Source organism: Pagrus pagrus (assembly GCF_965226575.1).
Source record: "Pagrus pagrus genome assembly, chromosome: 11".
NCBI lineage: Eukaryota > Metazoa > Chordata > Actinopteri > Spariformes > Sparidae > Pagrus > Pagrus pagrus.
Genome location: NC_140195.1, coordinates 5,005,125 through 5,020,638, shown reverse-complemented (window position 1 = coordinate 5,020,638; position 15,514 = coordinate 5,005,125). Strand labels below are relative to the sequence as shown.

Here is a 15,514-nt window from a genome sequence, read left to right as displayed (position 1 = left end):
GACATGTCAGTATTGTTCCTGCAGGGTAACGACATCACTCTGGTGGCTCGTCAGCCCTGGCAGAGGAGGCAGCAGGGCAGCAGAGAGACTCACCAGTTTGAGGTTGTCTTTAAAGAGGTGAGTGGAACAGAAAGCAAGCGTCTGCCTGTGGCAGGGGCTCTTCCACGATCTGTGACCGCACTGCTAGATGCTGCAAAATCCTACACACGGGTCCTTAAAAATACATCAATTCAACGCTAAGCTTTCATTTTGTTTCTCAGGAAAACTGGCGTCGTCCTGATGGCATGCCCGCCACCCGAGAGCACCTGATGATGGTTCTGGCTGATCTGGATGACATCCTGATTCGAGCATCCTACTCCACTGAGATGCGGTCCTCCAGCATCTTTGACATCAGCATGGAAGTTGCGGTGCCGAACTACAGCGGCTTGGCACAGGCCCTCGAGGTGGAGCAGTGCCTATGCCCACCTGGATACAAGGGACTCTCTTGCCAGGTAATAACTCATACTGAGCCTCTCAACTGGAAGCATTTCAGGCTGACTGTGCTTAATTTAAACGCTAATTAATGTATCATCGTCAAAATCATAATGTCTCTTTCAGGACTGTGCATCTGGATATACTCGCACGGGAGGAGGTTTATACCTGGGCCACTGTGAGCTCTGTGAGTGCAACGGCCACTCTGACTCCTGCCACCCCGAGACTGGCATCTGCACGGTATGAAGCACTAGGCTCTTGTTGTGATAGATATATAGCACCCTGATGAGACGGACAGATCTCTAAACACGATATGTTCTTCCCTCCCAGAGCTGCCTGCATAACACCCAGGGGGAGCTCTGTGAGCAGTGCGCTCCCGGCTTCTTCGGTGACCCCACTGTTGGCACTCCGGAGGACTGCCAACCCTGCGCCTGCCCTCACACTGACCCAGACAACCAGTGAGTCCTGGCACAGATAGCAAGACTTCACATTCCACCTCCATTTATAGCTCAAGACAACTCTGTGTTCAGCCCACTCTATCCTGTTTACAGCAAATTCTGGAGTTTGATCCATTTCCGTTTTTCTGCCAACCGACATGGAATATTGTGTATTCACTTTCCCACTGAAACCATCTGATTTTGTATCCTCGCTTGCTTCAAGTCAGGGTTTAGTAAAAAGCTACAGTATATTGAAGAAACAGTGAAGACATTTCCAGTGCAGATCCGCTAGTTTTTTAATCAAGCGTCATATTTAGGATTCTTTGCCAAGCTTCAAAATATTCAATACTGGAAACTCCAGATACGCATGAAATTGCCTTTGAAAGATTGATGAAAGATGAATGTCACACTGAATTACTTGTTAGGTTCGGTTGGTAACAGACCGTGTTTGTGCCCTTAAACCTAGCTTCCTGTCTGTGTGTGTTTTCACACAGGTTCTCCCCCACCTGTGAGAGCCTTGGAAATGGAGGCTACCAGTGTACTGCCTGTCAGCCTGGGTACACCGGCCAGTACTGTGAACGGTAAGATCACCTAGTATAACATCCTCTCTTGATGAGGGTAGAAAAAGTTTTTAAAAAATTTATAAGTTTTACTTAATGTCATTTCTACATCTGTTTATACCGTCTTCAGTTGTGCTCCTGGATATGTTGGCAACCCTCAGGAGAGAGAGAAGTGTCGTCCATACGACGGTAAGGCTACACTAGGCGTTAGAAATATGAGTAAACAGTTCTGTGACTCCTCCTGGTATAATTGTTTGAGTCTGGCCTTAAGTTGAACGTTGAGCTACACCCATGTCCCTGCAAAATAAAGGCAGACTTATTGCAGGTATACACAAAGAGAATTACAGGCAGTAAACAGCTAGCATCAAGCTAAATGACAATGCAATTTCATGACAGGCTGTAAATCCAGAAATGCAGCCTGACAACCTCTTGACCACAGTGAGTATTTCTGCCAGCCAGCAGAGACTCCAGGAAAGTCACTCTGCCTGGCCAAGAAATAGCAAATTACCCTCCATAAAAGCACATCTTGTCATTTTTACACTTTGTTTTTGTCTGAATTCAACAAACAAGATATAAAATACGTATTAGTCAGCTTTCTCATTCCCCATCTTAATGCTAATCTAGTCACAGCTTCATATTTCATTGACAGATATGAGAGTGGTATGGATCTTGTAATTTAACTCTCAGGTAGACAGTGAGTAAGCATATTTTCCAAAATGTCTAATTATTCCTTTAAACTTAAACCCCTGACCAGGTTCAGCTAAAACCATGTCACCATTGGGTCGTGTCCAGGTCCAATAAAAAAAAAAGATTCAAACTTACTGAGCTGTCTTTGTGAAATACTGCTCTGATGCTATTTGTTTTGATGTTCTGAGAGTATCCCTGATGGGTTTGTTATGACCTTTCCACTTTGCAGCTGCAGCCTCCCTCGTGGTAAAGGTTTATCCAGAGAGGGTCCTGGCATCCCAGGGAGGCTCTGTGACTCTCCGGTGTCAGGTGTCCGGCAGCCCTCCGCACTATTTCCACTGGTCCAGAGAGGACGGACGGCCCATCTCCAGCAGCGCTGACAGACGCAGACAAGGTACATCACACATTTGAAACACATATCAAAGTATGTCTTATGCACTCAGTTTAAAAAGTTCTGATTTAACTGATCTGAATACAAAAAATTGCATATATTGATGCGCATGTAGGATCACATGTCAAGTGTGAATACGACACCTTATGTTTATCTGTGCCTTCAGGAGCAGAGCTGTACTTCCCCAACGTCCAGTCGAGCGATGCCGGCGTCTACGTCTGTACCTGCAGAGACCAGCGCAGCACCAACAGGAGCCGCGCTGAGATTGTTGTGACAAGTGTGTATCATCTCACTGCTGTATACGCAAACAAGTTTTCCCTTCATGAAGCTTATTGCAGAACACAAAATAGAAACCATCCATGGGTCCACACATGGGTTTGCTTATGAACAGATTATGTAAGACGTCATTCTTTAGTTTAGCTGACTGTGTGTGTGTGTGTGTGTGTGTGTGTGTGTGGTTCATTCCTGGTATTTTGGAGTTTTGAAGGTTCTTGGATAAGATGTGTGTAACAGAGCCAGCAAAACATTCTGATAACAAGTCAGGCATGTCCTCATGTTGCATGAAGGTTATTATAGCTTTTATAGTGAATTTGAAAAAGTTTCTTCTGTGATGTCACTAATTATTGAAGTTGATGTTTAGCAGACCAGGATTGATTAGCAGCTTCATTTAAAACGTTCATCAGCAGTTAATCAGCTTTACATTTACACTCCATGCCTGTCTTCATCTGTGGGGGAAAAAAAAAAGCTGGCAAAAATAACACCAGCGCAGATGGTTCACTGGTTATGCCAACATAACAACTTACATTGCAGTTTTAGATTTTCTTTACAGCATCCTGTTGATCAGTTTCCCTTATATAAACTGTGTCTCTGCATTTCATCAGATGTCCAATCCAAGCCCATTGAGGTGACAGTCGAGGAGCCCAAAGCCCAGACTGTCAGGGTGGGGTCTACTGTCAGCTTCATCTGTACTGCAAAGAGCAAGGTAACACCGGCCACAACGATCCTTGTTGACTTACTTTATTATTTTTAATTAGGAATACGTGTACACTCATAGAAAAAATATAAAAACCATTTTGGCAAAAATCTCCTATTCACTATTCTTCTAGAGGAGAAGGCTGCTACCATTCACATCTGTTAAATTTGGAGATGGTGCCAGAAACTAGCTTGGCTTAGCGTAAAGACTGGAAACAAGGGGAAACAGCTAGCCTGGCTCTGTTTAAAGGGAAAAATCTCAACATAACCTCTAAAACTCACTGCTAGGTGGAGACACACAGATCAGTACATTTATATTTGGTCTGCAGCCCAACAACAAAGAGTTTGCATGCTTCGTTGTCATTTCTTTGTGTTTATCTGCTCCCTGCCTCCACAGTCACCAGCCTACACCCTCGTTTGGACCCGCATGGGTAACGGGAAGCTGCCCAACCGGGCCATGGACTTTAACGGCATCCTGACAATTCAGAACGTCCAGCCCGAGGACGCGGGCGTCTATGTTTGCACGGGCTCCAACATGTTTGCCATGGACGAGGGCAACGCCATCCTCTACGTGCCAGGTTCGTGATCCTCGGCACCGCATTCCATTACCCATCACTCCCTGCTACCCGACCAGCTCTGGCTCCTGTAGTCCGTCCCCCCATCCCCAACCCCCTACCACCCTTCCGGCTTGCAGTGGCGCATGCTTCTCTGTTTTACTGCATCTCTCATCATGCACTGTAAACACTCAGCTCCTGGTTAACAGCATAATAAGCTTGCAGATCTAACTCCCAACGCTTTTGCCCTCTGCTGCTAGATATCAACATGTCTCATTATCATACTGCCACTCCAGCTCTTCTTACTGCCTCGCTGTCTTGTACGTCTCTGCTCAGTGGTTTTTCCTGGACTTTATATGAAGAAATACAGCTTGTGGGTACAAATTTTCCAGATAACATGTGGGGTCAAGTATGCAGTTTTAGATTTAACTAACGGGCACTCAAATTCATGACGCATTCACTACACTTGGGCCAAAGGATCCTCTTTTGGATCAGTGATTTTTTGGGGTAATGCTTCCTGCCAACACTATTAAAGCTACTGCAGATGTTTCTTTCCTTTTTTAAATTTTTTTTTTGAATTAATCGGTGGTGGTGCGGTTGTTTCTCGATCACTGGTGGAGTCTCTGGTTTCTGCTGTTAGAGATTTCACAAGCAGGGTGATGGATTCTGGTGTCTTTGGGCTCCCGGGGTGCCCCTTCCCGCCTGAGCTGTAGTGTTTTAATGATGAGGAGGAATGTGGATGCCACGATTGGTGCTTAGTGGCTCTGCGACTGGCGTTCAAAGAGGACTTCAGTGTATCTGGAAGAGAGGAGAAGTAGGACGAGCTCCCGCTACCACTGATTGTTTTGTGTTGTTCCACTCCATACAGTATTCCCTCCTTAAATCACTGTCTGCTGTGTAACTCATCATCCTGATGATGATGAATGTCAATGAACAAAAAAAAACGGTGCTATCGGCCATGCAGTTGGTTACATGCTGTTATACTGCTGTAATATCACTCCTTCATTCCTTTAGTGTTGGCAAAAGTCGGTTTTGTTTGTATCGATTGTCTCTTATCAGACCCAGTTGGTAAAAATAATTCAAGATCTGACTTGAAATGCAGAAGAAAAAGGGGGAAAATGTTGTTTTTAATCATAATTTTGTCAATAATCATCTACGATTGTATATTATGGTCTTTTTTATTCACATCCTGTCAATGTTGTTGGCACATCTTCTTGTTTGATCGACTGAAATATGTTAACCTGAAATGTCTCCATGAAATCAAATATATCAGAATTATTAGAACTTCTTTTTTTGTAATATTTTTCAAAGGAATTGGCCATGTGAATGCGATTACCTTGCATGTTGTGTGTTTACATTTAGGCAATTGTGTGTTTTTATAAGAAAAGTATTTTTATACATCTCTGAGAACATCTTACAACTCAACAGTCACAGGTCACACTTTTTTTTTTTTACCCTGAATTACTTTACAATGGCTGCATTATTTTTTTATTTGTTCATTCACGACTCAAAGGCTATATGATTGCAAAAGATTATACCCAAAGGTGCTTCTGTAAAGATTTTATTCTTTTTTTTTTTAAACATTTCTTTATTAAGAATACGTAACTGATGTAATGTACACATGTCACATTGTAATGTATTTATCTTAACTGTGAAAATATTTTGTGAAAAAGAGAAAATTGATTAAAATAACAATAATTGATCAAAGTGATTTGCTAATTCATGGATGGGGCTGATTTAAATATATTATCTTGACCAGTGCAGGATAACCACAAGCTGTATGGCAGCTTTTTTAGCAGATAGTGTTGCAATGTTTTAAACTGCTTCTCGCTACTAACCTGCATGTCTCATGTGTGGCTACCCTGCATAACTTCATCGCTCCATGTGCTACTGAACAGTCATGATATTACAGTGTATGTGTGTTTTTGTGTATCTTGATTTGAAATTCAAAGCATTTTGGAGAATTGTTGTTGTTTTTTGGTGTTTTGGTGTGAGATAAGCATGAATTGATACAAACAAACGGTCATTCGAAGCGACACACTTCAATTCATGGTGTTCTTCTTCTCAGGTAAGTGTGAGAACTGAATGCTCAGAACTGCAGTATGAATTAAATGGCACCAACAATCGGGATTCAAATAAATAATGAAGAAAGTAGGAAAACGAATCATTAGCTGAATTGAAAATAAAAGTTGGTGCCAGTTTAATTCAAGTTCTTTTTTACGTGTGTGCTGCTTTTTTGAAATCAATTGGACAAAACAACGGCGGCCCACGTTCGGAGATGGATAAGTGTCTCTGGGGAGTTGGGAGGTAAACGGCTGTTACCCTGTAACCTGACTTGTCAGTTTACCTGTCCCCTCCTCCCTCCTCCCTTCCTTCCTCCCGCAACTCCAGAGGCCTCAAAGACTCAGATGTTTTACACAGCCTATGAAATGTTTGAAGGACACAGAAAGCGTAAGTCCGCATGGGCATGGTTTCCTCTCTGCCGGGCTCCTTGGAGGGACCGGCCTCTCCCTCTCTTTGTCATGCATGCACTCATCTTCAGCAGCATGGATATGCTGGTGGCCTGGTAGCGCCCATGTACAATCAACCAAGCAGCGGTCACACGCTCACTTTCACACATGATGGCCCAGAGCATCTGTGCTGTCTTATAAGCATCTTTAGCTTGATTTAGATCTAAAGATGAATATCTGTTTTCAGTTTATCTATGTTATCACGTTCCTGTCCTTGTTAAGAGTCCAATGCTTGGATTGTACATGAGCCTTACTAGCACTACCTGGCTCTTTGGGTTCATTGGGGTCCATCCCTGCAGGAATAAGTGCATGTTCATTCTTTTGGGCAACTCCTCGTGAATGTCGAGTCAAGTTTCCATCGTTAAAAACATCACAATCAGTGTTGTACAGTAAGAATAGGCCTTACTGTAAAAATTTCCTCAAGAAGCTGATATTGTACATGACAAACCCATTGATTAAACCCAGGACTATGGGTTAATTTTGGAAAATGTCCCTTTAAATTAGAAATTAACATAGATTTAATTGCTCTTTAATCCTAAAAGGTGATCTTTTAATCAATAAAGCTGAATGATTTAGTCTGTAAGTTATTCATAATCTGGACCTCCGTACTAAATTCTATTTCCTGGGTGACATTGTCTCCACATTCAGAGACTAGAGATGTCCCTTCTATTTCTATATCTCTTTGCACTTTCCTTTTTCTCCTCAGGAAACATGCTATACTTGGGAAGTAGCGGTCATCTGGGCTTCAAACATCATACTGTGCTTAATACATCCCATCACAACCTCATTACATCAGAGCTGAATGTGGGTAGCAGACTCGTGTCCGGTGTGAGAGGCCTAGTTTCAGTGCGTCACACAGATGAAAGTGAGCTCTTAAGTAGCAGTTAATGTGATATAAATGGATGGAAGTCGACTATAATGAATATGTCAGATGATTCCATACATCCAAAGTCAAAGAATACATATTTTTTCTCCTTACCTCGAGTGGTATCCACTGTTGCCAATTCCTCAGTACAGAAAGTCACTATTGGCTATTGGCTATCCTAAAAGTCGCCAGAAGTCTCTAAATGACATCATCACCCAATTTGCATAACTGGCAATGTGCATTTAGTTGTAATGGACGCTGTAGGAGAGAGGAATAACGTCATTAACTTTGTTGACCACTTAACTTTTATCTAGTTCCGTAATGTGGAGATTTTGATGCTTGCAAAACATTCCTATCAACCTTAGCTGCACGTTGTGTAGCATGCTAACATGCTAAACTAGGATAATGAACCTGGTAAACATTACCTGCTACACATTAGCATCTTAGCATTGTCATTAGCATTTAGCTCAAAGTAGCAGCGCAGTACACAAGGATGCAAGAGCTCCACCTACAGACAGACATTTCTGTCCAAAGTGAAGTGTGCCGTCATAGTCTGTCTATTTTTACTGCTAATGCAACATATGAAGTGTTTTGTTTGCTTCAAATTAGCAAAGAAATAAAACAGTGAAAAGTTATGCACGTTGCTGTGCAACCTGCGATTGGTCAGTTTCAGAAATGACTGAAGGCTAAGAGACGCTTGTTTTCAGACATCAACGCCTTCTCCAGCTTTTGTTTTTTTGCAACTTTTTTCTCCAAAATAATCCAAAATATAGTATTTTATTTAATGTGCACATATTTCTCTCAGTGCAGTACTGTGCTAAATGTTGGTCATTTCTCATTCATGGCACTCGTGGGTACAGCCGCATGGAGCAGCAAGCCAGGCTGTAGACTTTCCTCTATTTTACTGGGCTGGAGGCAAACATATATGTGAAGACCTGCACAGATAAAACCAAAACTATAAAATCGGACAGATACCACTGGAGGTAGTAAAGTGAGAAATTATGTTTTTTTCTTAATGTGGGTGAATCTGCCCTTGAAGTTTTATCTTCTGATACACCGATTCTACCATAGATCTTTACAAAACCCATTAAAGTCAGTCCAATGAAACTTCTCTGCTCTGGAGTACTAGTGTCACCAAGGTCAGAGAGTCAACGCTCTGCCCGGGCTACAACTGTCCCAGGGGTTTTCCGCCTGCTTAGACAGCCTCATACTCCTCCCTCCTCACTGAAAGAGGCCTTTCTATTGCTCTGTCACTCTGGAATCATACAGGATTGATCTAGCAGCCAGCCAAACTGGCACAGCAATGTGCCCAGAGGCCATGCCAAGGTCTGCCTGCCACATCTCATCTGTTTCGTCTGCTCTGAGGATCTAGACTGCCAAGGGTGAGGGTGGGGGCACGGGCAGAGGCCATCACTCTCTCTCTCTCCCTCTCTCTCTCTCTCTCTCTCTCTCTCTCTCTCTCTCTCAGTCTGATCAATTCATTGTAATCAGAAGCATTCCCACAGCTTCATATAATGACCAAGCTGGGGTTGTAGACACCAGACAAGGTTTCATATTCCACTTCCCCACCACGCTGGTCTGCTTTATCATGCTTTATTTCTCCACCTGCCTCTGAGACGTCTCACTCTCCGTTTTGAGTTGTGTTTGACTGATGTGTCTCCTTCTGTAGCTGCAGAGGGGGCCCAGCCTGTGGCCACCATCACTCCCTCAGTGCTGAATGTCCAGCAGGGCCAGCGGGCTGAGTTCCGCTGTACAGTGACTGGAAACCCAACCCCCGCCATTGAATGGATCGGTATGACCAGTGTCTCTGTATTCTGTTGTATAATTTGTAGTCCGGTACAAAGCTGCTTGAATTTACCAGCTGGTATACAAAAATTCACCCTTACAGGAGGTCCAGGGAACAGAATGAGTCCCAGAGCTGTGATACGAGGTGGCGTATTGACCTTCACAGCAGTGGACCCGGCAGATGAGGGAGATTACACCTGCAAAGCCCTGAACACTCATGGGGAGCACACAGCACGGGTTTCCCTCTTTATCCAAAGTACGTTTTGTGTTTATGTGTGTGTGAACATATATTACACATTATGGAAAGAGAAATCTGTTAACACACCTGCGTTGCGGGGACCCCGTTCCCTTATGGGGACCCCCTTCCCTTATGGGGACAAAATGCATGTCCCCACAATGCAAATGATTCGATGTAATGGTTTATGGTTTATGGTTTGGGTTCGGTTTAGGTTAGGACAAGTGTCGGAGTTAGCATGTAGTGATTATGGTTAAGCTTAGGGAGTCTTCAGAGAGTTATTGAACTTTGTCTCCCTCTTCTGACAATGAAAGTAATTACACAAATACTGTCGACATAGCCTCCGCCATGCTCCTAGTTGCTGTAGCCTACTACGTCGCTATGGTTGCTCCCCCCTTCAGCCCTGGCCAACCCATCATTGCTGGGAGATTGCCGTAGACTCCAGATTTTAAAACTCTGATATACTGCGAAATATAGAAAGATTTACCTGCCTATGATTAATCAGCATTGTGTGAACTTGGGATTAAATATAACGGAAGTTCACTTACATGTAAAAGTCCTGCCCTGCAGAATTCAGTCATGGAAACAAGAGATGAATGTGTTACCCCTGTTTTGAGTCGCACAGATTTATTTTCCGAAGCAACTAGCTTAAAAAAACGGAAGCATCTCACTGTGTGTTAATGTGCTGTCGGAATCATGGTAAAAAAAAAAGTCCAGACTGGGAAAATTTACATTAATTCTTTCTCAAGTCGCAACAAAACTCAGAAAGTTGGAGAAAATTTTGGTACACTAGTTGACATTGAAACATGGCAGACAAAGTAAAGATTTGGTTGATGTTAAGAAACTTTTAACAAAGTCATGTATTGTATTGTCATTGTATCGTGTCCTTTGCCCCTCCTTGTTACTAAAATATTGGAAACAGTTGTCAATGTGTTGTTTAAATGTATATATATATATAATATATATAAGTAAACAATATATATTTTGCATTTGAATGATCACAATGCATTCTTTTGGTCAGAGACTAACCCGAGTGGCATAGGCAGCCAGCCCCAAGTCCAAGTCAGCCCCCAAAATATTGGAGTCCACGAAGGTGACACTTTGAGGTTGTACTGCCGGGCGTCAGGATCGCCCACCCCGAAGCTCACCTGGCTGAAAAACGGAGGACAGGTCCCTCCACAGGTGAGACCTCCTGCCGTGTCAGCGTCTGAATGATGACTTTAACATGGATCGATTAAAACTGTATTCACATTCTGCTGTGCTGTATCTTCATCTTGAACTCCAAGGTGTGTCCGGTGCTGATGGTATTTCATCATACTGTGTCAGTTTTTATGACTGTTTCCGCATTTTGACATTTACCTTTATTTTTCCCTCCCTTCTGTTTGTCTCCTTCCCCCCCTTTTTTGTTTTTTGATCCCACCCTGTTCTGACGTTTGCTCAGGCCATTCCCTCTCACGGTTTCCATCAGTTTAAAAGCAACAGTGTCGATGTGTTACAGAGACGTATTGAGGAGCTGCAGGTCTGTCCATCTGTCCACTGTCTGTCTGTCCTGTCTCGTAGTTCACATCACTTGTCCTCTACTGACCTCGTCTTCACATATTGTCGACTAAGTGCATGATCAAACGTGTCCTTGATTCACACCCTGTAAATCCCATTAATTTACCACAGCTGCTCACTAAGTCCCTTTAGAGCTGATGCCAAACACATTAAAACCAACTAGCTGGGTCTAGTTGACTTCTCAGTGTACTTGCATGCGGTACATGTTTTTATGTTGCGTTAAATTAAAGTGTTCCATAGTCTTTTGTCTTGTATTGTCCACATCATGCCATCCCTGACGTGTTTGTGCTCTCAGCACCCAGTTGACCCTCATCATTCCATTGAGTGTATTAACAGGACTGAGTATACAGTAGGTACTGTAGGTATTTCAGACATATTTTGCTCCGTGCCAGGCGCGGCCGGCTGCCCCCTCCCCTGCCCAAAGTGGTATTGTGTTAGTCTGGTTTCTGCACAGCCCTCCTCGGCTCGATGAGGGCTCCGGGGCCTGTTTAGTTCTGCCTCAGAGAGCCACTGCGTTGTGTCAGCCTTTCCCAGGGGGAGCTGGGCTCTGCCGTGCGACCACGCAGAAATTCTGTATGCTCTAGCAAACGGCTTGCTTTGAAAACTCGTCAATGGGTTCAGACACACATTGAGCCAGGGCCCGCCTCAGCCACTGCTCGGTTTAGCCTCCCTTACGGTTGACTGGGCCGGAGCTAAGCAGCTTTGTCCATGGATGCCCTGACACCCCCCGGATACAGTAATCCCTCCCCAGACCCTCCCCTCCTGATTCCCCTCCCCTCTGAGGTGTTTCCAAACTTTATGAAAGCTCATTTTCAGCCTTGCTGGGCCCCTGACTGCCATGTGGAGTAGTGTACAAACAAGTCAAGTTGTTGATTCCTCGTGAGCCAGACAGTCATGAGAGGTCTTAAATACGGGTGATGAAAGTGATGTAGGGTTTTGGTTCTTACTTGATATTTGCTCTGAAGTATATCATTATTATATTTTGACCTCCAGGGTACTGGTTAGGGATCATTCCCTGATTTTACAGTTAAGAACTGCTTGGTAATTCTCCATCCAATCCATTCAATGTGTCACAAGCTGTCAATTCTAACATCATCTATCATTTTTTAAATCATCAATCATTAATCTTCACGTAGAATAAATTTGATAGTGTAGTGATTTAATTTTCACTGATCATGATTTATATTAACAACTTATAACCCCATCAATCATTGTAGAGATGTTGGCACTACTTTGTACACAGTTGTAGGTACAAAGTAGAGTGTCATGGAGATCATGAATTTACAGAAAGACTGAACTGTAGCAATAACAACCCTTGTCTTGTCCTAAAGATCTGCGCTGTAGTGCTTTTGTGTCGCTATTAGCTAGTGATGTCATTATGTCGGCAATGTCATATTTGTGTTGTATCAAGGGACGTGAGACAGGTAAGTGATGTATTTGTCTTCAGTATACTGTATGAGTTATGTGTGTTTTTATGGTGTAAATATTAAAATCATATCTCTGCAAATGTCAGACTTTACTGTATATCATGGCAGTCGTAAGGTGGTCTCACAGAGATTTGTTTTTAATCTCCTCACTTATTGGTGTGTCTCCTTCAGGCCCGCATGGACCGCACCGATATCGGCACTCTGCTCATCCCCAACATCAAGATGTCCGACTCGGGCACCTACATGTGTGTTGGTAGCAACAACATTGGCTCAAATAGTGCTCCCATTAAAGTCACTGTGTTCAAAGGTGAGAATCAGCTCAGGAATTATGTGCTAATTGATTCAGAGGACAAAGTGTTTGATTTTGTTGTTTTGTTTTGTATTTGTCTCTTTTGTGACCAAGTTTCTTGGATAATTTCTGTTCTGGGGGATGTACTGACCTTGGAGCATTTATTGTGTCCTAGTTACATTATTATTGTTATTATAATAATCATAGTAATAAATACAAGACATAAAAAATAGAGCAGATATATATGCATTTATACAATAAATACCACTTCATATACAATAACAAATATACAGAGTTGTGTTACTTTCCTGGACAAGCTTGGCACTATGACAACAAAGGTCAAATCAGGTAAAACCTTTTGTTTTCGTTAAAGCTAAAAACCAAGAAATCATCAAACCTCACTAATCAGAAAGCACATTGAAAGAAAAAAACTAAAAATCTCTCCCATATTTGAACATGGATTGATCAGACACCAGTCAACAGTCAACAATCAGTACTTCCTGTAAGGCCATATGTGGTGCATCTGTCTGTGTTCTTGCAGCGGACCATAGCTCTTCAGTGGTCAGCATCCAGCCATCCATAGCTGATGTCCAGGAAGGCCAAAGTCTGGAGCTCAACTGCTTCGCCCCTGGAAATCCTCCTCCCCAAGTCACCTGGACGAGAGCCAGTGGCCGCCTGTCCTCTAACCACCAGGTAATCAAATAAAGATACAGACGCTAGTTCTCAAAGGCAAACTCTGTCGGTTGCTATTTGCAGATACATCATTCAAAAGTGCAAGTGTAAGGGAGTCTTGTTTTCATATTGTCAAATACCAATGCTAATGCTAACCCTAACCCTTCCATCAAAACTCTTTCTGCAGCAAAAATAGTAAAAAAATAAGAAAGTACAGGCAGAGGGCATGGGCCTTGCAGACAGAAGACACTGCCTCACACGTCTAGTGGGTCATAAGTGATGATTGAGAGGGAAAAATGTTAAAGCAACAAAATGTAACCTCCTGGAGAAATAAAGTTGAGTCTCAACCTGAGCTGCCAACAAAGCGCCAGCATTTGACGATATGGGAATGAGACTTTACAATCGACTATATTTCCCCAGGAAGTTTCATATTGTTGCTTTTAATGCTATATTCATATTATTTTTTATTGGCAATATTGGGAGCATTACTGTAGTCTTACATTACATAATATTACTTGCCAGTAAAAGTGGAGTAGCATTAGAAGAGGAAAAGAGCGTGTACCCCTCGTGTAACAGGCTGAATCCTCAGCGCAGCAGCCTGGGTTTGATTCCAACCTGTGGCCCTTTGCTGCATGAAGTCCCCTCTCTCTCCCCTTTTCCCTTTTCAAAGATCTGCAGCTGTTCTATCCAACAAAGGTACAAAAACAACCCAAAAGATGTTTGAAAAAAAACAAGAAGAATCAGATGTATCAGTATTAAAATGACTGAATGATAGGTTGTCCTGTAAGCTGCGCTGTAGTGACTTCTTGTCTGCTGTCTGCAGGTTCTGGGCAGTCAGCTGCGTATCCTGTCAGCCTCTCCAGAGGACTCCGGAGAGTATATCTGTCGGGTGCAGGGCAACCCAGGAAACCCAGGATTTCATGTCCACCAGGCCTCTGTCTCTGTGTCTGTGACTTCATCTTCTTCGCGTAAGTTAGTCAACACCTGCAGGCCTCATACAGGTGGTATAGCTACTGTCTTTGTAGACAAATAAATAAAGTTTATTTTCATATCGGAACAGAATAATAACAAATAGCCCATTTTGACATTTACTCCTTCTTCAAATTTTCCCGTGGACTTAGATGTGTTTGATGTCTGTCTGATTACTTGACAGTCATACTTTCTCACAGAGGAAATTACACTTGGCAGCATCAGCGAGAGGCATTACATGGCAGGGTGTTGTTGTCAGACTAACACTGCCTCACTTCATGAATGAACTTTCCAGTCGTACTTTCCAGCGGAGCCCAGTGTGACCTCAGATTGAACGATTTTCCTCGCTACTGTCCCATGATCTCATCCTCATTCGCTCCTTTCTGGACTTCGTCGATGTTTGAGTTCCTGCCAATGAAGCTCACAGCCACATTGAATAGCAATTTGTTACTTCATGTTTCTGTGAAGAATAAGTCCGCTAAATGAAGTGAGATGGTGAACAGAAATGTTCAAATAGAGCCTGTGCGGAGCCCAAACCGCTGGTTTCTGCCCGCAGGTCTTCAGAGTCCAATCATCGCCATCGAGCCCCACAGTGCTGCAGTGCGTGTGGGGGAGTCGGCCAGCTTCAGGTGCAGGGTGTACAGCGGAGCCCAGCCTGTCAGACTGGAGTGGAAACTGGCCAGCAACCAGCCGCTGCCAGGTAATAACCACACACACACACACACACACACACACACACTGAGGAGTAAAGCTGCTTAATGAGTTCTGATTTTATGATGTCATTATTTACAAGCAATTGCAGCTGCAATCCACCCATGAACTACTCCTCTGTTACTTCATTTATTGACTAATTTAGAAGTCTGCCGTGACATGTCAGTGCTTTGGGGTGTTCAGTAAATAAATGAAGTGTGTGTGTTGTATCCAGTCATTTCTTCCAATCTCATCTGACCTAAACTTAGATTTTTTGTAACAGAGGGAAATTTGACTACACAAGGCAACCTGTTGAAGACCATTTTTCTTCCACTTCACACCCCTTATTATGAATATCTTTAATTGTTGTCAGAGACTCAAGACTGAGAGCTACTCAATATTTCTTAAAGAGCTTCTCCAGTGATTTAATTTTGTTGGCTGAA

At 43.1% G+C, this 15,514-nt stretch overlaps 1 protein-coding gene across 12 annotated transcripts in view; it reads left to right on the top strand.

Moving 5' to 3' along the window:
• The window catches only part of hspg2 (heparan sulfate proteoglycan 2), a 98,609-nt gene that overhangs the window by 67,595 nt on the left and 15,500 nt on the right, over window positions 1–15,514 (top strand). For all 12 annotated transcript variants that reach the window (XM_084366346.1, XM_084366344.1, XM_084366336.1 and 9 more), the window contains 19 exons: window positions 25–117; window positions 261–491; window positions 598–711; window positions 802–929; window positions 1,403–1,489; window positions 1,599–1,657; window positions 2,385–2,549; window positions 2,713–2,823; window positions 3,428–3,528; window positions 3,916–4,096; window positions 6,464–6,523; window positions 9,117–9,239; window positions 9,336–9,488; window positions 10,489–10,649; window positions 10,909–10,986; window positions 12,623–12,758; window positions 13,282–13,433; window positions 14,236–14,380; window positions 14,938–15,081. In XM_084366346.1, the coding sequence (XP_084222472.1) occupies window positions 25–117; window positions 261–491; window positions 598–711; window positions 802–929; window positions 1,403–1,489; window positions 1,599–1,657; window positions 2,385–2,549; window positions 2,713–2,823; window positions 3,428–3,528; window positions 3,916–4,096; window positions 6,464–6,523; window positions 9,117–9,239; window positions 9,336–9,488; window positions 10,489–10,649; window positions 10,909–10,986; window positions 12,623–12,758; window positions 13,282–13,433; window positions 14,236–14,380; window positions 14,938–15,081 (2,422 nt within the window). The remainder of the gene's footprint in view (window positions 1–24; window positions 118–260; window positions 492–597; window positions 712–801; window positions 930–1,402; window positions 1,490–1,598; window positions 1,658–2,384; window positions 2,550–2,712; window positions 2,824–3,427; window positions 3,529–3,915; window positions 4,097–6,463; window positions 6,524–9,116; window positions 9,240–9,335; window positions 9,489–10,488; window positions 10,650–10,908; window positions 10,987–12,622; window positions 12,759–13,281; window positions 13,434–14,235; window positions 14,381–14,937; window positions 15,082–15,514) is intronic.